Raw genomic sequence first — 23,918 nt, 5'->3', positions numbered from 1 at the left:
TTTTTGTGTGAAAAATTTTATTTTAAACAAATTCATATCATTCAGTTCAAATTATATGCATGTAATACGTACAACTTGTTATACATATAAGTTATATGTACTTTGAAGTATATAATTTGATGACAAGCCTATTTACAAATAATTAATTATTTATTGTGGATAGGGGCTGTACAAAATAAATTTAACTTTATTATTCAGTATGAATTTCTTATACAAATAATATATAATACATTGTCATTTATAATGTTTAATCAGATGAAGGAATGATGAAATTTCTAATGGCGGGAATAATGACATTATTTTACAAACAGCACAAAAAATAGACTTGTTCATTAACCGTTAATATGGCTAAAACTTAAGTCTACATACGACGTAAAAAACATTATTTACAAGTATTCCAAGGTACACGAATTATGTTGAGTAGTAAGTTCAGCACATCAAACATGATCTGAGCCACTGAAAATAAATTTTGATATTTTAAATAATAATTTAATTTTTTGTATCTAAATCAAATGAAACTTTATATGTAACGTGAGTACCTCAGTTAAACTTAATTTTATGGTCCCATTTTGCAAAGGGTCTTTACTTTCAAATATTCCTATAAAATAAGTGTAAATATTAGCGTGCAATTTAAATATTTAAATATTAGAATATACAGAAGGAGGAGTCAAAAACTTAAAGTATACCAAATGCGTCACTCAAGTGCAGTATTGCCGAGACGAAGTCACCAAATCTGAGTGTCCCATCCTTTCTCATATAGCGAAGGATTAAAATTGAAAGTACATCCGTATTTAATTGGAACCCTAATAGAAATATTTTTCATGCGTTAAGAGTACAGATAGGTGAATATCAAACATCGGTAAACATGTACATATATAATATATACTTACCCACTTCTAATAACGCATCTCGCAATCGTTCCGCTTTAAGTATACCTGTTTTTTCCTTTGTGTGATTTTTAAACGCTGCTTGCCAGTATTTTAAACTGCACATGAGATCCTTAAAGTCATTGAATTTTAATCGACCACTACCAGAACTCTATATTAATATCAATGTAAGGAAAATCATCAGTAAATTATTATTAATTACAAAAATATTATTAAAAAAAGTTAACTAATTTTAAGGATACATCCATTGTAAGAACTACCTGCCGACATACTTCCATAGAAGCACAGCTTTTTATATAATCTATAAGTGAAACACAATAATTTATCAAATAATATTAGAAGAATCGATGAATTAATTTTTTTATTATAATTTTAGATAGTGCGAACTTTTACCATTTGGTAAACAAGCTTCAAGAAGTTCTTGCAATTCAAAAGCGTTTACAGTTCTATGTTCGTCAGCAAGTTGCAGAAACACGGCTTCATATTGTGAGAAACCTTTGCCTTCGAGGGGTGGCGCTTTGATGATGGCCGATTTCATCAAAGACGGCGGTGTATCGAGAAGTCTAATAAAATCATTTTATATGTAAAAAGTAAAATTATATTTTCAAGTAACCTGTTAATATTAAAATTGAATTACTTACTTAAGTTTTAGAGGCTTACTACTGTAGACTCGCAGCGTAAAACTTGTTTCTTGTGTAGGTTCAAAAGTAGTGGGTACTAACAAGTAGCCACCCTGGTCTAATTGACATCTGTGGCTCACTTGACGACTGTTGGTGTATTGCGAGTTAACCAAAGATTTATTCTTTTTGAAAAATTGCTTGTTTATCGATTCTGTGCTATTTTTCGGCAAAGTGTACGCCGTGAAGCCTATCACCTTAATATAATACAAATAGTACAATCATTAATAATAAAATTTCCAAAATAGGATACGTTTAAAAGCTATAAAGAGTATTTCTTACTTTTATTTCCATGATAGAGTGTTGATACAAAGAGACAATTACTTCCTCCATTTCACTTAGGATTAGATGTAATTGTGGATTAATATGGAAAGTTTCTGCAACATATATAAATTTATAGAATCGTAGAACAATTTATCATAATTTTAATAAGTGCTTACGTTACGTATTACCGGATTTCCGTTGTAAAACGTTCATCATTGGAGTAAACCGCGTACGAACCTTCATTGTTCCGACATCCTCCCGCGGTTACGCCCCTCCTCCAGCTGCCTTGATAGAGTTTCATTTGCCAGGTATGTTTGCTATGCAACGATGGTTCATCTCTCGACGTTTCAGCATCAAGATGTACGACTTCTAAATGAGTGAACGTCTTCACGAAATCCGAATACGATATCCTATGATTCATATGATTCCTGTTAATTATTTTTATTCACACGTTTGTAGCATTTATTGCAATTATCGCATAACTAAATTTAATGAGATGCGTACTCAAATAAACCCTATAACTTAAATAAATTATTAAAGCTTATTTTATAAATTAAGCTATTATTAAAATAAGTTCACCAGAATTCTCCCTCGGCCATGTTTCTGACCGCTAAACGATCCCTTTCCATTGGAGGTACTTCATCCCATTCAAGGCCACCTCTCGCCCAAGCGCCAACATACTCCCTACCAGGTCCAAGAGGATTTCTTAATTTTACTAACTGAACCGCCTCGCCGTTGAATGTTTCCACCTATATTTTACGTAACGATCCATCATGAAATACGAGTCAGAATTAATCAAGATCATCGAACGATTATTATCTCTGGTATTTACCCTTTCAATAGCGTACAGCCTGTAATTGATCCCCATCTGAATGCCATTGGCGAGTTTCTCTGTGCTGGTACGAATCTTAAACAAAGTAAAAACAAATAATTTACTTTTTCAATAACACAATATTTATAACATCTATAACGCCCATGTTTAAGCAGTTTTATATTTTTATGGGTATAATCGGAGAAATGGAATCTAAATAGAGATCCGAACGATCCGAGATCTAATTTTCTATAAATGTACAAACACCGATAGTCTAATAATAGCGGGCTTACAAAGTATTAAAGATACCTGCGGTCGATAATAAATTAAGAAGAAAAAAGTCACGTGTTGTTTACCTGCTGCTGATTGTTATTTACTGTACACGTGATAAGGGATGTCATATCGAGAAGTTTCGCTAGTACTCGCCCACACGCAGTAGGATCTTGGCGTATGGCGATACTCTCAGTGATTCCGCCGGTAAGGTCAGACAAGCCATCCAACAGAGTTCCATACTTCAAAGCTTCGTACGATCCGTGCAATCTGAAAGCAAATAATAAAAAGTCAGTTTCTCGAGTTAACTTTTCTTGATGAATTCTTAAGGAACAACTACCATCCTAACATAACGAGTCTAAAGGTGGATGGAAAATCCTATTCATTTATTTAATTCCAACGAGTTGTCAGGAATTTTCACTCGCGCTGTTTAAATAACAGTGAAAACTCGTATCACGCAGGCGGTATTTTTTAAATTCAGGAACGTCAAGATCGACTCAGGGAAAGCGGATGTCTCGAATTTTTCGACCTGCGACCTCTTCCCGTCGACCATGAGGCACCTCTGGAGAAATACCATGCGATCGCGATTTCTCGCAGGCTCCTCATCGATTCCACGAAGAAAGTTGAGTCGACAGCTCGTTAATCTCGCTCGCTATGCTACCGGAATAGTAGCTTTTGTTCCACGAAGCGAACCTGCCAGCTTGATTAAGCCTGCGTACCAAGACTTTTCGTCTCGGAAATCATCGGTCGAGATAGAAAGGCGAGATCTCGCGCGGATTGATAAGAGGATAGGCGAGAAGGTAGCGATTGTATCTGCTCGAATGTGCCGTTCCTGCGGGAATTAGCGTTCTCTAGATAACGGGGTTTCTTTCTCTTGCTCTATGTTCGTGGACTGACTCGTCCCAGTAACGCCAACGCCTCTTCTGCGTCCACATATGCTCGCTCCTGGCTAGATAGCGAGCTTTCCATACTCACGAGAGTGTACGCCAGTGTACAAGGTGTTTCAGAAAGTTGGTTCCAAACTTTAATAGCACGATTCGTAAATATAAGCAAAAACGTCTTCAAAAAATATGAATAGAATGATATACAAATATGTAGCATCAGCTTGGATGTCACAAGACGTTTCTAACAGTCTGAGTTTGTAACAGTATAATATAATGAGGTAGAATTATTTACGTCGCTTAAGCTTATTGAGATTTTAAAATTCGAAGAATACTTTAGCTTCGGCAGGAGATGATATTAAAAGCGAGAAAATGCTTCGAATAATTCTAGATATCATATATAGATACCTTATGAAAAAATAAGAACGAAGTATGGAATAAAATTTTTTCATTTGAGGCTTAGCTTACGAGAAAATTCAGTTTGAAAATTTATCGTCGTGCAGCTCCTACATATTATGTGACCGTTCCCTGTGTATATGTAAGAATTAATAAAAAATAAACAACAAACTAAGTTCCAGTAATAAAGTAATATACACGTGCTATTGAATTATGATAATCGCAACTGGGAATATTAACATTAAGTTGGACGATCTTCTTTTTTTCTGATGAGTAGAAAATGATATTTGGACCCACGTCTATTGGGTCATTTTTGCTTCTCTCAACGATTATATAATATACGCTCCCGAAGTTTGATACTTTCTGAAACACTCTGTATACGTAGGTTAATCTCTAAACCGTAACCATTCACACGAGCCGTTCAAACAGTCACATGGGTATTTTCTCAGGGAAGGTGAGCGCAATGCGACCAACAGACAGATCCGTTTTTCAATTGTGTGCCTCGTATGGGCTTTGGATTCGGTGTGTTCCGCAATTTACCGATGGCGGAAGTGGCAGTGACTCGGAAGTGGTGTAGCGAAGCTGTTGGTCCGCGGCCAGAATACCAGATTGAAGCGGGACGAGTTAACAGGGTAATGATCGAGCCGTTGCCTCGACTATTTTCACTGATCGAATCACGTTTCGAGGAAATGAACGGTTCGACGTTAATGCCTGTCGTTGATTGAATTATGTTATGGTTAAATTGACCGCTCTTGATTTACAGTAAGAACGATTTGGAACAGTCTGTTACAGCACCAGACAGATTTTAGATTTGGGACAATCTGCTGCAGTGTTAAACCAAGTTTAGCGAAAGATAGATGAAATAATAGATCAGAGTGGAAATTATACTAGAAAAAAAAATATGTGGCAGCTTGTCGCAAGAGTCAGCGCACTTTCGAGCGAACATTCTGTCGACTATGTAATACCGCTGTCGGTTTGTGAGTCAACGGTAACACGAGTCTCGCCATTGACGTACTTCCGTCCCATGACCATCTAACGGGGTGATGAAGTCACATGCGGATGTGCAATGTCATTTACAATTCTTTCGTGCGATCGTCGCATTACGATACTTCGAATCACATCTATAATACCGTGACACATGGTAAAACAATTTCAAGATCAATGTACAATGCAGTTACACGACAGACTACACATAATGCGTATACGTCGGCATAGCTAGTCGAGATTGCTTCGTAATTTAGGACATAAACATGACTAAGGATTTATAAAGATTATCATCGTGGTTATTATCGATTATTAAATTCATAAGTAGCACGACGTATAAGTCATTGTCATTGTTCTGTAATCGAATAAATTAAAGATCAATTTTACTGTACCATGCCCTTCGAACTACTATTTATAACTCACCCGCTGCTCATTTTTCTAATTTAAGCTTTTCCTTGATGCCAAATAGGTACAATAGAGAAAGTAAAAGAAAAAAGAAAAAAGAATGAAATTTCTACACATTCGGACATAAGACTTTCGTATTGTTCGTACATAATAATGTGGAGGAACGAGGAACGAACGTGAAATGAATACTTGCTCTAGATATTTAAAAAAGTAAGAAAACAAAATTAGTTCTGGGTACTCGCATAAGAAGACCAGAGTAGAGCGAGTAGAGTAGTTTTCTTTATCAGAGAATGAGAGGTATTCTGAAACGCGAGCTCTTAATTATCTTTAACGTTGAAACGATTCGCTAGAACTACTTCAACGAGAAGTTATATCTGCTGTGCTGTTTATAAAACGATAAGATTTCAACATTAAGGAATCAGATAGGTGGATGAACTGTTAATGAGGCTCGTTTTCGAGCGTCCATTAGCACGGTACGTTTGTTGTAGCAGTTTCGTGGCCTCAGTTACGAGCGTGGACTGTGGTCACCGGTGCACTGACCTCCGATCCATTGCTGGCAACCAACGAACCGACTACTCGTCGAGTGAAAGTATCCGCGGATATACTTGCTTAGTATACCTACCCGTGGTTGGCATGTGCGTGCACAAATATACAGCGCCGAATATAGCCCGGAATACTGGCGTATCCCGAAGCTATGCCGAATTCTGATTTCTCGTTGCTCGCGCGTCAAAACGTCTAGTGTCCCATCGTTGAAAATCTTGTTATCCAAATACCAACGCGGTGAATCATCATCCTCGAGTGTACGTTTTGCGAAGAAAAGCATTTTCGAATATTTGCAACGGCACGCGAGGAATGCTTTCTCTATTTCGAAGTTTAAACTCGATCGATTAAGTTCAATTTTCGATTTGTCCAGTTTCTGAGAATCTATCTGTTATTGCGTTGTTGCGTTATCAGAATTGATACGCGAATTTGCCAAATTTTTATTAAATTTTATTTAAATTTTTATTCGCGTTATAGGTATTTTCATCTTCCTCTACAAGATCACGAAGATATGGTACACGAATTTTCGAATGAATCGAATAAATCGAATTGCATAGGACCACGTAAAATTATAATTACAGTAGATGACTCGTTCGAGTCTGACGAATTAAATATCTGAAGATCGAAGTGCATATGGTATATACTCGTAAAAATCTTTATACATATCTGATTATTTTGACGCATTTGTCAGAACTTATGGTCAGAGCAGGCATCTGCTATAACCATAGTAACGACACTAAATGATACTGATCAAATTCTCTACGACTCACATATAAACTCTAGTTCTGTCGACAATGGATTATTAAATGTTTCATGCTTTAGCATATCAAACTCAATCTGAAATTCCTCTTCTTAATAGCCACGCGAAACGTGAATCGCATTGACCATCTTAAAGAGGAGAAACCGAATCGGTTTTAGCGAGTAAAAAGAGTTAATTACTTCAGGAGATCGTTACAGTTACAAAATAATTAGAAGCGAAACGTGTTATCGTAGGACTGGGGGTAACCAGTGAACGCATAATGCGTTACTTAGTGATTCTTTGTTGCTTCGAGTATCGTGCGGCAGGAACAGGCAGTGGTTTCTAATGGAAATCGCGAAGAAGCGCGTCCAGCATAATTCTTTGGCTAGTTGTGCACGCGCTGGCACGCGAATGTACGAGCTTTCTAACTGATTTTAATACAGCCATCGGATTAATAAGCCTGGATACACGGTACGTCCCGGATCGACGGGATCTATGCGACAGGGTTATCGTGAAAGAGGGAAGGTCAAGTAACGAATGCTTCTCTCCCTGTGGAAAGAAGTGTGTCATTGGCGAGATTCTCTCGGTCGGAGAACGCGTCCCCTCTTCTCGTCTCGCGTTCGTATCGAATCGAAACGCGTGGAATACTAATTTCGTCATCGTGGCAAAAATCATCAGTCGGTTATCATTTCACCGAACGTTATCTGCCACATGGGATCTCCACGTGCGTCAAACAAAATTGGAGTTGAGGTCAATGTTAGCCAGATAATATCGATTTCATATAAAATTGTGCATTTTTTGTGAATGTATTTATAAAGAAAAATGTTCTTCGTTAGACACGGTTCGCTTGGACAATGTTCTAGAGAGATTTTTATCGCGTATAATTCCAGGAAATTAAATAAAGAATGAAAACATGTGATATCGTGGAGTGATTTCAATTAATATTCGCATTCGGACGAGAAACAAACACCGATTATGATTTAATTAGTAAGAATACAGTAGCGGATATAGAGATATTTTATCAATGTTTGTCTAGAAGAAAATTTGGTTAGAACGTCGAGCGCATTGTGTTAAGTTAACAACCAGACGAAAAGAATTTAGTAACTAGATACTTATACTACTTGAGGCTACTTTTTATTAAAATGCCTTTTATCCTCCATAACCAGCTGATGACAGGTATACATTCAGTCTTAATACCGATAAACGGCATATTTTTAAACATAACATATAAAAAAGGTTTATTATTAGGATAGCACAATAATCCAACACTAAGAAAAGTTCATTAATGTTAACAAAAATGCGAATTTTCCTAATTACCGAAATTTTTTATCGTAGTATTTATTAGCAGAATCTGGCTATTTAATACTTCCCTTTTTTTTAGAATAAACAGCGAATAACAAGAAATTTTAAGATAATGATCACGTCTAGCTCTTCAATTATCGATACGATGATTCAATTATTCTTATTCTTACTCGAAAATCACCAATGACGCAGCGTGCCAGTGAAAATTAATGATCAATAGCATCGAAGATTAGATATTTTCAAGCTTTTGTCGTAAAGTTTGCCGCAAAAGTCGATTGACACAAAGATCAATCACATTTTCAATACAAATGTGAGACATCGTTCGGTCACAATCGGTTATGGAAGCCAGTTGATTTCAAGCGATTCAGCGTTAATCGACTGCATCGTACATTCAACGTCGAACGGAAGTCATCGAGAGACAGCAACACGCTATCAATTATTAATGAATCTCGACCTCGATTCCTTTGCCGAAGTTGTTGACCAGTGTAATCGTTGCCACGTACAGACGGCTTGTAAGCGACATTACGATACACCATCCTCTCGGTGGATGTAATCGAGCGAATCAAATTAATTGAAAAGAAAGACCAATGCTCGATGAATCGAACGATCGTCTAGAATTAATTTACGGGGAATTTATTCATCTTTTGATCAAGTCGTGACCTCAAGATTCAAGAATCTTTTTTACGTGTCATCAGTTATATTTCACTTACGAAATACACACTTTCAGTTTTTTTTTCAATTCGACGATTGTGTCAGGTTTAATGGTCGTGTCACGTAGAATCATTATTATCGCGATATAATTTGTTAATCGGCTATTTAATTTTCGTACGGTATCGTGATGTGGCTCACGAAATTATTTAAACACTTATAGAAACGTCTTCTGAATACACTATGTAGGTATATTATATTCGTAAAAATGTTGTGCGGTAAGCGGTCAAATATTTTTGTAGCCACCGTATGTTACAACGTTTGATCCTTTTGTTCTGCTTTCTCTTGGCAAAACGCAGTGCAATCAGGACAATTTCTTATTACACATGCACACACACACTATTGTGATGCAAGATGTACGCGTTTGATGATGAAATTATAACGAGCTGTGTTCTCGACCGTTAAATAAGGGTATGTGCTACGAGTGTTGGCCTTTAGGAGAGCGTATAATCAAAAATAGAAAACTCTGACGAGTAAGAAAAAATTGGATAAGCTTACGTAAAAGAAATTAACTAAACGGATTGGTAAATTAATTGTTGGAAATAAATGAAAAGAACGCACAAGGATCGATCCGATTTATATTGCATTTATATCGCAATGAAAATGGTAAATAGTCAAGTTACACTAGCTGAAACTCGAAGTTGTTAATGGAAGTCGTGTTTAGTTGACCAACGTTTATACGAATAATTACGAATGAACAGATTAGAATTTAACTAATTTCAGACGTATCTCGATGCGTTTGGTTAATAGAAATTGTAAATCACATAATTAAATAATTTGTATAAAATTTAAAGGAAGATTAGGATTTTAAACCGTGCAACGATCCCGCTATTCGAGCATTGAAATCTCCAGTTTTTCCAGTGCGCTGTGACGAGGCAAGTAAAAACATTTTACATAAAATGACCAATAAATTACACATATTACGTATAACAATAAAGTCATTACAATAGATTACAATATATCAGATTTTTCTGAACGTTGTTAATATATGTGTATACCTTCAAACATTCCCGTGTAAACGCCAGAGAACGTTTACCCACGGAAACTTTCTTTTTCGCAACGATTCAAAGGACGCGTCCTCGGAATTCTTTCTATTAAGACTACGTATAAAAACGAGGAAAAGAACCCTTTCCATTATACGTTTAATGGCACAATATCGTCTGAGCGAAGTGTTCCCCGACGTTTAAAGGAACGACGTGCACGCACGTGTATACGTGTACTCATCGCTCACGAGCGTGTAAATATCGCGTTATCGCCAGTGAAATTTGTTACGGCCGTGGTTCTCATAAATGAAAAAAAGAAGAAAAAAGAGAAGAAGGCGGAGGATGAGTCGCACGGCGATTCTTATCGGCGATCCTGTTCTTCTTTCACCAGTTGCTCCTCGCGAGGTCGTCTTCCTCTTCGAGGCCGTCACGTTGCAGTCGTTTCAAGAGCAACGCCCAGCTAGGGTTTACATCCTTCTGACGGCAAGAAACGAAGAGATGCCGAGGAAGGGACGCGAGTAAGAAACGGATAACGAGGTGAAGGAGAGAAGAAGGAAGGAGCAACGGTCATCAGCGGAAAGATTAAGAGGAGGAGCAAGGACCTTCGGCAAAACCGGTCATCGTTGTTCGTTCGTTCGCGTAAACGCGTCTTCCACCTCGGGGAGGAGATCGCGCGGTACCATTACTCGCGTCGCAGATCTGCTCCGTAGATTTTACGAGACACCGTGAATAAATTCCATGTCCCTGCGATATGACGCGAGCTTCGTTTGCCGTGTTCTTGAATCGCTCGATTACACGCCGCTTCGTTACCGATCATATCTCCTGACCGTTAGAGCAAGTTGCTGCCTTTTCATTAAAATGTTCTCCAATGCTGCGACATTCAGGCTCATGAGTTGCAAACCTATCTACGATCCTTTCAATTACGTTCTCCTTGATTTTCTTAGTAGGGGGGCAGAATTATTCAGTTCTCTTCTCCTTAAGTAAATGATAAATCTATCTCTTTGGAAATATCGCGAGTTTAATAGTAGAATCTATGTATGAGAAATTTAAACGAGTAAAAATGCACATAATACGTAGAAGTGTATAAAATATTAAAAAATTTCTGGTAATAGTTAGAAGCTCGGTTTACATTTCATTTCTTTCGTTGTAGTTATGAAAGTATACATTTGCATAAGTATCCGCAATTTGCCAATAATTATGAATGTTGTAATTAAAAATAAGTTTCTTTCGTATAAAAATTTTCATTTCCTCAAAATGATTCTTTAAGTATATTTAATGTTTTCGTTCCACCCACGCTATTTATGAAAAACATCGAAAGTTGTAGTCATCGCATGACTTTCGAATTTCCTGAGAGAATGGAGAGTTGTGGATCGGATGGATATGCAAACACACGGAATAACTTTCACGTTACCACGGCCGATCTTGTAAGTTTCGGTGGGTGGCGTGGGTGTTCATCAGGTGGACGTTCATGGTGCGTTAGCACGAAGATCGACCTTATCCAGATCGATCGATGAACCTCGATCGCCACCGCCTTCTACGCCCACGCGAAACTGCATGCGATTGAAACTGGCCAATTGCCCAGTTTGATGTTATAACATCCGAAGATACGCCCATTTTTGAAACTCGTTTTTTCTATTCATGACATCATCTACCTACCATTTAAGTCCATAGCGTGGCCAATTAATTATGTAATAGGGATACTAATAGGTAGATATTAAAAGACTCGTCGTTTAGAAAAGTCGAATAAATGTTCTATTGATATAAAAAAGGAGAAATACTTTTTAACGTTTCAACTATCATCATAGTTAATAATAAAATTTATATGTACTTGACCAAATGGCTACAAGAAAGAATCATATTGCGATGCGTAAATATCGAACATATTCTCGTGAAAAAATTTAAAGAAAACGATCGTTCCATGTTGTTCCTAGTAAGTTTGATGTGTTTGACCACAAAGACTGTCCACGGATTTGGGACGATTCTAGCTGAATCCTGTAATTCGTACGTATATCGTGGAAGGCCTCGGCTAGGTCCCATAGATATTCTAAGCTAACTATTTGCCCCTCTAAACCTCGCCAAAAGGAGAAGACAAGAGAAGCAGGCGCGAGAAGAATCTCATGCGCGGCCGCTCACGTGATGGATAAATAAGCAAGCACTGTCGAGTTGAAGCACTTGCCCCGGTACTCACTTGGCATACGCTTTCTCTAGAAGAGCCGGCCAGAATTGATCACTGTGACGACTTTGCACGAAAGCCAGCCGTCCGTGAATTGCCGGTAGCCTGTCGTCGACGAGAACTTCGACCCATGCGCCGCACCACCACAACCGGAACCTGAAGACCCCTGCGTATTCAGCCGTTGGTGACCCAGGTGGTTCTCCGCTGTTCCCGAATCCTTGATCAGCTGGTACCACCCTGTAGAAAAGTCCCTTGCTCAAGTGCAGAACGCCCAGGCAAGAAACTAGCCATTTGTCACCTGAATTTAAGAATAAAGTATTGAAAGTTCTAATAACTGTAATGAATAAAATAAATAATTATAATAATTATAAAATAAAAATATTATTAATTATACAAATATAAAAAAAATCTAAGTCTTTTGTGGGATATTCCTTTGTAAATTGAATAAAATCTAGATATTAGTTGTAAAATGTATACATTTTAGGAAGATATACATTATAGAAGGATTTCACAATTTTTTAGCTAAGTTTTACAGTATAGAACTTCATCTTCTGCGCTATTAATAACGAATATTCCCCGGAATGATTATGTAAGTAAGCAGAAGTAAGAAGATATAAACGAATGTTTGACTAACGAGGCTTACGAAATTACTCTTATCCTGAATGAAGTTTTACTGAATGGAAATGAAGACTTATATGTAAATTGTAGGTGCATTGATCTTCGAAAGATATAGTATCTAAACAATGGCAGACGTACAAGCGTGTTTCATGAACTAGGCAAATTATAACTGCATTTTCTCCTTTGCACGTGTTCTTTATTCATCGCACATCGGTTCAACAGACACGAAACTAACCATATTACGATCCAAATAAATTCGTTTTAAGTATATTCCGTGCGAGTTACGAGTGCTCTGTTATCGTTAATTAATCAGCTGTAGAATCACGAGAAACCTCTGTAATTGCATTGTTCGTTATTACTCGTTACATTATTCGAACTTATTAGAGAATAGTAAATAATGACCGAAAGTAAAAGGGTATTAATACACGTAAATGCAATAAATTGACGTACAACTTTTCCTTTCCTCGTGTCTCATAATTAAACAGGAAAATGTTTAACAAGCAAGCTGCATAATTCCTGATTAGACCTTCGAAAACGAAAGTTAACCGAGCAATAAAGTCGTCGCGGTGTTCGATCGCAGAAAATGTTCTCACGACGTTACGACACATGCCGACCGAAGATTAAGAATCTGTTTCGCTCCTCTACGAAGTTCATCAGGGCTCTGTTCCATAATTTATCGAATAACTTAAACGCCTCTCTTTCTCTTACATTCTTATTCATGTATTCTCACGTTCGCTTCTATTCAAACGAAAAAAAAAAAAAGAAAAAAGAAAAGAACCACACGTGCATTGTTACGCAACGCCTTACCAGAGCATAGCAGCTTAATTATTCGACTTCCGAGAGAGAAACCAAAGTCGATCGTCCCGATCAAAAACACGACCGGTTCGAGGTAAAAACCTCGTAAATACATCGAATCACGTAAGTACATGTTGACGACATTAAAAATATCATCGATCGGTGAGTTTTTTTCGTTTCGCCAAAAATAAACCGCCGTTAAAGAACGCCTCAGAATTATCCCGAGATTGACGAGGAGAAAAATCTCCGAGCGGTTGCGACACACCGACCGGTACAAAAATAGGATAATTTGCACACGCGTGTCCGACTCTCACGATTTTCTCTTTGAAATTAACATCGTCGACGCCGACGAGATTGGCGTTAACGCAGCGACGATCGGACATTTTGCCACGACCCGATTAAATCGTGTCTCTATTCAAACGGTGAATGCATCGATCCACTTTCACTAGAGCCACAACCGCGATGACGACGAGACCCGGTTCCGAACCGCAACGATTACAGATGAGCTAACCGTTGTCCAGTTTTCAGCGGGTAAATAAATATTTTTCCTCGAACCTGTCGTTCCTGCAAGCTTGGACGAGGAATAATACCCACGAGACCGTGTCCATTGTAATTATGCTTCGAGTCGGACTCGACGTTTGCGCTGACATCGGTGTCAAGAGCTGGAAATACATTGTGCAAGAGAGTACAACCGATTATGGAGATGTACACGGCTTAAAATCGGATTTTACGAGGGACATTCGCGGTTCAATAATACCTAAATATTACTACATACATATAGTACCATGTAGGAATTTTTATTATAGTATCTTTGGGAGGACGAAAAGATACAGGTAATTTCAATATGAAAATAAAGATATAATTAGACATATACGTGTTAAAATAAGAGTAATTAAAAATATAAAGTACACACGATGCAATATAATGAAATGATTATTATTCAAGAGCTAACTCAGGTATGTATCCTCTATGTGACGTTTATTCGATCTATCGTGACATATATAATTCGAAATATGAATTTTAATAAAATGTGTCTGTAATAAAGTATTCAAAATATAATATAATTCGAGTTTAATATAGTTTTCCTTGTTATACACGTGATTAATAAGTATCAATTTCATTTTATGACTTGAACATCTACTTATGCCTATCCTGACTGTATCAAGTGTCCCATGATTTATGAACGGTAGTGTACATTCTCTCTTTTTCTATTTTATAACATCCATCATTCATTTCACGTAACTTACTTGGATATCTTCGAGAAAATCTTGTAATTTTATTGAATCGTGGGGTATAATTTGTAAATAGCGCGAAAGTGATTCGTAAAGATCAAACAATCGGCTTTCTCCGACTGGTAAGAAAATAAGAGATAATCATCAACGAATCGTAATTATAAAGCGTAACAACACGCGCGTAATTCGTTGTTTTTATTATAATGTTTTTCTCATATATTAAACGTTTAAATAATTGTTACCACGGTCGCGTTACACCCGCATTTTTCTCATTGGAACGTAAATATGTATGCCAGCGCTTGTAGAGCGGAAAAGAAGGTGCCTCGATTATTCAAATAAACGAGAAAGAATGGTTGTCTACAATTTATCGTGCAGACCTGTAATTCTATTGTCCAGCCTCTCTCAAACTTGAATTCTAATTCTTTCCACGTTCTGGAAATACTCACCACCTCTACGAATTTTTAATTTCCAACATTTAGTGCGTTTCTGATATCGAAAAGGAAGGAATGTCGTCAAAACGAAGAAAGTATTTTATCTGATGGACTATACGCGTATTTAATACAAAAACTTCGATCTCAAAGACCAAAAATTCCAATCTCAATCTCAATTTTATCGAACATTCAATCATATCAACTTCCAGATAAAAAATTTATCTTTTGAACAGTAAATCCATTCCATTTACGTTCGCGAATAATTCGAAGTCGATTAATTTTGAACAGTATATGTGATTATATATTTTATCTTCCATTATCCATACCCTGACAATCAAATTTCAATACTTGTCAAGTTGTAATGTTATATTATCGTCCAAATTAAAAATAATAACGACTCGTAATTTGTATCTTATCTTCCATTAGACGTACATGAATAACATCTCTATACTTCGATTCTAATTTTATCAAATAGCAAAAGATGATACCGTTCAGCTTAAAAATCTATTTTTTAAATGAAGGTATTGGCTTCTTTTACATCATCCGTGGAGAATTTTCAATGATTTTCAATTTATATTTTATCCTTCGTTAATGGCTGGAAACAGTGAAACAGCAAGATACTCGGTTCTATCGACCTGTCGCATCGCGGTCGACGAGTTGCGACGCCAAGTATAGTAAGAGAACTCGGACGCATCGCGAACTTAATCTCCGTCTTGTGGGGAGCCGGTGTAGGTAATTCACGAGCATCGTAACAGCATCGTGGACGGAAGTCGAGCGATCCGGGAATTCGTGCAAACGCGTTTCTCGAAGACGACGCGTTCACAGCACCGTGTCCCGTTACCGTGCATAAGTACGTAAGAGTACGCGCGCAAGCGGGCAAGGATTACCACGACACGTGATCGTTTCTTTTTGACCTACATTAAGGCGATTCAAATTGGTCTTGTTACGAAATAAGCTAATTCCAATGTAACAGAGATCGTTTTATGACTTCTATATTCTTTTTAAATCCATTCTTATACTGATTTGCCGTGGAATGTTTTCTTTGCTGTCTTTGTTTATTTCTGAAAATATCCGCCTGGACGTTGGATTTTTTAAAATAATTTTCATGCTTTATATCACGTTTCTCGAAAAGTTTGATTTTTGGGAAAATAAGCAAACTGTGCATTTATTTTACTAAGCTTAAATGCTTCTAAATAGAATTTCTCTCGCCAACTTTTGATTATATAATAATAAAATCTGGCTCTTTGTATTTCTTGTAAATTTTGGAACAACCAATTTCTAATTCTTATATAATTCAAGAAATTATACTTCTTATAAACTTGAAATTCCACAAATAATAAAAGTACAGATTCCATGTACCAATAATTTTCATTTAATAATTATAATATTATATTTCGATAATTCTTGAAAACTGAAAGTAAACGGTAATCATGAAATCGCTAGTTTTTTAATATTGAGAGTTATTAACTTCCACATTCTTAGGGGGTGAGTACTAAAAAGGAGCTGTACGAGGTAGCCATACAATTATCATACAATAGCGATGAGTTCGGTTATTCGTTAATTAAATCGCCGGGAATATCGATTATACCGGTATACGGTCGTAAGTGTCGTGCCTCGAAGAAAGTTCGTTTGGACCTAACAGCTTCGAGCCATAAGTACCGTAGAAACGACCACGCTATACATATCTCCCACGTTCCTCAAAGGTTACCAGAGTCACTTTCAGGGTTTGTACGATTTCGAGGTCGTTCATAGAAAGACTTGACAAGCATGTCGACTCGCGTAATATATCTATGACAATAATAACGTTACGTTATTAAATGGCAAATTATAGTAATCGTAGCTAATCTGAAACGTGTGAAAGTGTCTCAGTGATGTCATGAAATGGTAAAACATAGTTTAACAATAAAAATGTGTGAATTTGTTACACCTTTTAAAAGTTTAATAAAATTATTACGAAGAAATAATACAAATGTAGAGTTAAACATTGATATAAAATAGTTCAAATTTAAAATTCGGGTGGCTTATACGAGATAAGATAACATACATAACTGTTTGAATAAAATATTGTAAACCGTGCTCGCTTCAGTTTTTGTTTGAAAATCAACCAAGGTGAAATGATTCATTGATTCACGCGTGTGCACGCATGTGAACCATATCATTAGGTTTCATCATGAGAGGATTCTTTGCGCTAGAAAGAAGAACGAAACAGAATGACTTGATTTTATTATGCTTCTATATTTTCCGCGTTCATTTTATCTATCGGAACTATTTCGCTTTGATTTATGATAAACTGATAAGTGCCTGCAAAATATTATATAACAATGATGATAATCTAAATTAGAAAATAGAAGTTTGATTTCCAAACTTACCCATTTTCCCGGGAATTACGTCGAACTGAGCTGGTGTGTCGTTGACAAATATTGGACGATTGCATAATTCCTAAAAAAGAAGAAAAACGGAAATACGTTATTCGTCTCTAAAATTATATAATTCTGCGAATTCTTCATCTTTAGTGGTACTTAATATTATTACACAGAACATTTATGCCACATTGATTTCTGCGAAAAGTTTAGAGTAATTAAGAAATTTATTTTATATCGTGGTATTAATTTATCAGAAGTTATCCGACTGAAACAGACTCAGTCACAGAACAAAGGCTGATTATATAACGCTTCGTTTTATCTTCTACAACGCATAATTATTCCCAGACGGACGTGGAATGCGACTCGCAATGGACTCTTGGCTTTATCGAAACCTACGGAGCAAATTTCTTACAGCGTCGCTGTTTTTTGTCGTCCCTTCTGGAACTTAGAGACTGTTTTCACGTTGCTTCCGGTTTCGGAAGAAACATTTCCGCAGAATTCCTCGCGATCACACGACGTAAGATTTAGACTGGCAACGTAACGTGACAGATAGTCGTTAATTACCGCTAATTACAATCCTCTAACATGACTCGAGCGTTTGCAGTTCGTCATTTATATTTTCATTGCCACGTTCGTTCCACTTTTACCGTGGCACTTCCGATTTCTATTAACGAATAAATCTTTCACGATCAAACGTGTAACTCAATGATACTTTTCTACAATCCCGTAAGATTGGTCGATAATTTCCTCGACAAATTAACAACGATAACGATATGTAACAGGTTTTGTCAAAAACGAAAAACAATTCTAAAAAAACATATTAAATCTTGAAATTTTAAATCTTTTTCCATATTACACAAATGCGTAGACATCCACGATCTAATACTATGAGTTAGGTACCAAAAGACTTTTAAAAAACAAGCTTTCAAAGAACGAATGCAAAATCACGTATGATATTGCGTCATAAATAGAATTTATATTACTTCTATTTAATTTATATGGTAGTCATCGATGATCTTCCTTTTCAGCACAGGACATTTAACCTGTCGTTCCTCCTCACTACTCGTGTCACGCTCACCTTCGATCCTTTCCGGTCGTAGCAAAGTGTGACACGTAAATGCGCGTCTCACGTAATACCTATTGCGTGAACGCAATTGTCGACTGTGTTGTAGAAACGCACCGATGTCAGTAGCTTTTATTATGATCATTATACGCAACAAGGATTACCATAATGTCTCGTTTCAAAGGCCAAATAGACTCTGCTTACGCGTTGGTAACCATACTCTTTGCTCTTTTTCTCGTTTCTGCGGATCGTCGTGAAATTTACGTAATTAATCCGCCGAGTTACTGATCCCATGAAAATTCTCATACTTCCATTAAACGCATATTTCATTCAGAACGATCTACTTCGATAAATCTTCGAAAAGTCGTTTATTACCTTTTACTAAAAATTTTATTACTCTTACACTCCGTTTTGCTGATATATAAATGACTTGGTCATTTGTAGTTGTAGTTAAGGAAATTGCGTTACAGATATTAATCGAGCAATTTTATGTAGCGACTTTTTGCTTGGGAAGAAACCGTTAATACGTCATGTACAGTAAAGATGTTACTGCGCGATTATGAACACAGAGACGGTAAAGACATACGCTATGTGTCAAGGTTGCATAGTGCCGCCGTTACGGTTCCTAGATTTCAGATTCTTTGTCCTTCCGTCTTGTAGGAACTCAGGTAAATCAATGTCACTGAGTACAGACCGCATCAATGACGGTATAAAAATTCTAATATAAGAGTGGTGAGAAATTTTGTAGAATTAGTAACAATTCATAACAATTAGCAACCTAAGGCACTGTAAGCGGAAGACATACACGCAAGGTCCTTAGTCTCATGAAATCCTAAAGCAGTGAGACTATGAAGTCATATTTGAATTAATCTTGAGCCATAAAATTTCAATTCAGGAAGCATGACGAGATCTTGAAACTCAGCTGGAGTTGATACGAATTCATGGGATACTGGATTGAACCGTCATGGAGCTGTAGAATTGGATAAAGCTAACCCAAGTTCATAAGCAGATTATTGGACAGAAATAATACCTACCATTCTAGATACGAAAAGTCTCACGACAAGAAACCGTAGAGGAGATCGTAGAACATCCTGAACTTGTAAACCCATAAGAACGACGTCATGAACATTCCTTCAGATAAGGAAGTATTGAATTATGAAATACCTGGAGATCGAATGACTTTGAACTTGTAAATCTCCGAAGAAAAGTACTTCAAAGTCGTGGAAGATCGTGGAGTTTACGAAAGATGAATGGAATATCTTTTATTCTTAATGAAGTAATATTAAACTATACGAGATGATAATTAGGTAGAAAAATTACCTTTGGTCTCTTCCATTGAAACTGAAACGGAGGCGTTTGATGGTAGAAGACCGACGTCTGTGTGGCTGGAAATTCTGGGTCTTCCCATAATTCACCTCGTTTCAAGCACGAACGCTTGATTCGTTCGTACTCGCTCATTACGTCCTGCAACAATAGAATTCCATTCGTTAGGTACGGTAATTACTCGGACGTTTAGTATCTCCACACGCATTTACTTTCTGTTCTTTGATTCGCGCATGCAAAATTATTACATAACAGTCCATCTGAATTTATCAACAATATTTTTACAACGAGTAGGTCTTTCACGGTTGAATCTGGTTTAGTATATTATATTCTTAATTAATATTTATGGCAAGTTGAGTATGGAAGGTGAGAAACTAACAGTACACGTTGCTTATTCGACGCTTCCCATACTTAAATCACTATTATAATCATCATCACGATGGAATTCCTCCACGGATTTTGCATTCGTAACGTTACGTGCAATAATTTTAAATATTAATATTCTATCGTCGGCAACATCAACGTGTAAATTACGTAAGATAGCGAGCACTGTGAACATCAGGTGCATTAAAAACGTTTATTACGACCTCGATAGGATGTGATAACGCGTTTCAAGACCTCATCGAAGAACCATTGTATCGAGGTCAACACTTTCTCTCCTGGCTGGAAGTCTTCGTTGCTCAGACAACGTTTTCCTTTATAACCGCAAGCAAACTCATTGCGACTGGCGGAAAAAATATTTTTAGTAATCATTAACCGTAAAACAAAGAGGCAATTTACAATTTGTATCCGAGGGCGTCATAATCAGTGGGAAAGTGGTACAAACGTGTCTTTATTAAAAATGAGATAAGTATAAAACAAACGGCACATAACATCGATATTCGAGTCTCTCAGAAATCAAACTGACGAATTCCGCTTTTTATTAGTTTCTTAATTTCGTTACATAAGTAGATGATTAATATTCGATTCTCAAGCAACAAATGACTTACTTTCGTAAGTTCATTTATCACAAACCGATGATATAAATAATGGTAAATTGAAAATCTACCTTAAGAAATTGATCAAATTCTCTATGGATATTTGATATGAATACTTTTCAATCTATGGACTTTATTACTGTAGCTTGTGAGCGGTTCAATAAATTTCTGAAGATTAAAGATTTCGTCATTCGCGTCACTTTTCCTCCGGGTCATCCACGAAAGTTTATTACGATAAAACTTAACCATAATCTTATTCTATACCGTGAGCACCTTTAAACTAAACTTTATTCTATATTATCTTAAAAACATGATCCTTTAGATGTAACGTTGCATATATCTTTCACGTTGTAAATCATAACTAACATTAATAGAAAATGATGCAAATAGATCATGAACGAATTCTTTCGTTTTAATAGAAAGTAATTATTTCACGCAATTGGTTCTTATATTGTGATTACTTCCGTCATTTTGTTAATCAAACGTAACGACAGGACGTAATAATTATATATCGACGAACTTTCTACAAAAATTATATCATAAATATTTTGTAACAGCAAACATAACCGTGGACATACTACTTTCCTCCCTTTCTAATAATACACGAGGTTTCTTCTGCAAAGATCGTAACGTAGATCGCAGAAATGTGCGATCTCTCGAGGCAAAAGTACAAACGCTTTCGAATCCTAACGAATCGACGATTTCCCCTTGGCGAATCATCCGTCTGCTATTACTCAAAATCATCGTCACGGAAGAGATGCGAGAACTAGCCTAGGTATTGGCGATTTGCACGCGTGAAAGGAGGATTTTCGACACGGTTGAACGAGCGGTAACACCGCACGATCATATTTTGCAACGCCGCGCGGTTGATAATATATTTTCACTGCGTGTAGGCGATAACGCGAAGGGGAAGGTGCGCACACGCGTGCAAAAGTAACTCGTGAAAGCGTCACGATTGCGAAACAGGTAGAGGTAATTACAGAAGGTTGGACCCGCCACGTTCTGACCATTGTTCCAGCTAGTCAACTAATCCGTCCGCAGAACAATCTGGTGCACCAATTAAGATCGTAACGAGTCGCTACCGCATACTGACTAATTGGAATGCCTTCGAGGCTCCTCCGCATTGAACAATTTCAACGGTTCACAAATTTCTGTTATGTTATGTCGTTACCTCGGCATACCGGGTTAAGGCGTGCCTTCTTCTATTGTTATACTGGTTGACAAAAGGCGCGGTTATGTTGTTTGCTTTTTCAATTACTCCCTTTCGCAATAGAGTTACGTTGTTTATTACGATTTCTCGCTGTCCATTCTTGAAACAATTTGTCGGAATTTGGATTTAAATAGATTGTGTATTAGTCGTATATTAGAGCTTAATTTACATCATAGATAGAGCGCGGATATTTGTCTGTGGAAATTTATATTTTTATAGATACAAGTGAGGAAATGATAGGCAAAGCTATGCGCGACAGTTCTGTCGCTCTCGCAGGCATCGACTAAAAGTCCAATTTCTTCTTTTTCTAATAAGAAAAAGATTCACCTGTAGTTGCGTTGTCAAATAGGCGCACGTCCATATAAACATACAAACGAGTGTCATTCTCGTAAGCGACAAATTGTCGCGTAATGTGCGCATAAACTAAGCAGAGATTTATTTTACAGAATAATTATATATATTTATATACTTTGGATATTTTACGTACTTTTGCGTGTTATTTGTATTCTGTGCATATATAAATTTCTCATAAGATTAACCTGAGATATTTTTAGGATTACAGAGAATATGATTGCATTCGGGGTGCTTAGGACGACTATTTCATTCGTTGGAATTTTAAATAGGAGTTTTATATCTCGTGTCTTTTACTTGATTATAAATCATAATATTTTCTCGCAATACGTGACGATTAATAAATTCTGCCAATCAAAACACATGATTACGATAGTGACAAGTTTATCGAATTGCTCGTTGTTCAATGAACTTAATGAGCAGGGAAACCCTCTTGTCGAACCGTGTCGTAGGTAACGCGTCCGTTGTAGCGGGATAATGATTCAGACTGTCGCTGATAAATTTTAATTCCGCAAACCGGTTTAAAGGCAGTTGTGTTTCGGTAGACCAGTAACGAAGAGGAGCTTGGACGGCTGAGCGCACAAAACCACATTGTTTTCTTACGGAAATCTACGAGATCTACCGTTTCTCGCAAAACAAGTCGTACGGTATGATATATTTCATTTATCAAAACTGGCTTCGCTTTCATGCGAAATACTTTCACTCTGTCCTACCGTGTCCTCCGCTCAAAAAAAATAGAACGTTCAAACCATTCGAATGTATCCTTAAGCAAATCTGCCGTCGTTGAACCGAGTAATGAGATAGTAAAAGAAACTGATCACTTGCGACATCGTTCGCAGTTACAAGTGGCCTTGACCGATTCGCGTCCAACAAAGGATTAACTGTAAGTAAGAACGATGAAACGGGAAAACGCAACATTTCGTAGAATTTAAGTCTACTATATGAAAAATTATTTTGCCATAAAGAAAATGATATACATAAAATTTGTCTCTATTCTCAGACTTGCCTTCGAGACGGTAGATAGAACATCATAACTAATCGGAGCAACGTTCTAGGATTCTGATCCAAACGATTCGGAACTCCGCAAAAATGATCCAATTGAACAGACGAAAATGCTGGCAAGAAGCCTCCGGTCGAACTTTATTTCGCAGGAAACCACGCGGACGTTTTATTTACTTTTACAGAATTACCGGTTGCCCGGTATCTTTTTTTGTCAGCAGCAGGAGTAAGGAGCATCGAAGCCGCGGCGCAATCATTCGACGAAGGGAAGCATGAAGCACACTCGCGGCTTGGTATTCTGTCAGAGATAGATGCCCCTGGCACGTACCACGGGTAGAGAGAGAAAGAGAGAAAGAGAGAAAGAAAGATTTTACATTGTACGTGCCAGGTTATTCGACTTCGCCTTCCGCTAAACCGAACACTTCTCTCCGATCCACTATATATATGTTAAGCCGTATAATAGCTACCATACTCTGGTACCGGTCGGACTAGTTTCACGCTTGGTTCTCCAGCGGCCTTGGAGCGCGCCAACCACC

The 23,918-nt window shown here is 37.1% G+C and overlaps 1 protein-coding gene across 1 annotated transcript in view; it reads right to left on the bottom strand.

The window, feature by feature from the left end:
• Positions 1 to 160: 160 nt before the first annotated feature.
• Positions 161 to 23,918, bottom strand: part of LOC100652040 (calpain-C) — a 38,641-nt gene continuing 14,883 nt past the window's right edge. The window contains exons 3-17 of the mRNA XM_012310270.3: positions 19,843 to 19,986; positions 17,466 to 17,535; positions 12,036 to 12,318; positions 2,996 to 3,179; positions 2,661 to 2,735; positions 2,408 to 2,577; positions 2,066 to 2,238; positions 1,847 to 1,941; positions 1,529 to 1,761; positions 1,281 to 1,450; positions 1,130 to 1,188; positions 891 to 1,038; positions 687 to 803; positions 540 to 598; positions 161 to 456 (exon numbers count right to left, since the gene is read on the bottom strand). Of these exons, the coding sequence (XP_012165660.1) occupies positions 430 to 456; positions 540 to 598; positions 687 to 803; positions 891 to 1,038; positions 1,130 to 1,188; positions 1,281 to 1,450; positions 1,529 to 1,761; positions 1,847 to 1,941; positions 2,066 to 2,238; positions 2,408 to 2,577; positions 2,661 to 2,735; positions 2,996 to 3,179; positions 12,036 to 12,318; positions 17,466 to 17,535; positions 19,843 to 19,986 (2,007 nt within the window). The 3' untranslated portion in view covers positions 161 to 429. The remainder of the gene's footprint in view (positions 457 to 539; positions 599 to 686; positions 804 to 890; positions 1,039 to 1,129; positions 1,189 to 1,280; positions 1,451 to 1,528; positions 1,762 to 1,846; positions 1,942 to 2,065; positions 2,239 to 2,407; positions 2,578 to 2,660; positions 2,736 to 2,995; positions 3,180 to 12,035; positions 12,319 to 17,465; positions 17,536 to 19,842; positions 19,987 to 23,918) is intronic.

Source organism: Bombus terrestris, chromosome 7 (assembly GCF_910591885.1).
Source record: "Bombus terrestris chromosome 7, iyBomTerr1.2, whole genome shotgun sequence".
Taxonomy (NCBI): Eukaryota; Metazoa; Arthropoda; class Insecta; order Hymenoptera; family Apidae; genus Bombus; species Bombus terrestris.
This window is presented reverse-complemented; position numbering and strand designations above follow the sequence as displayed.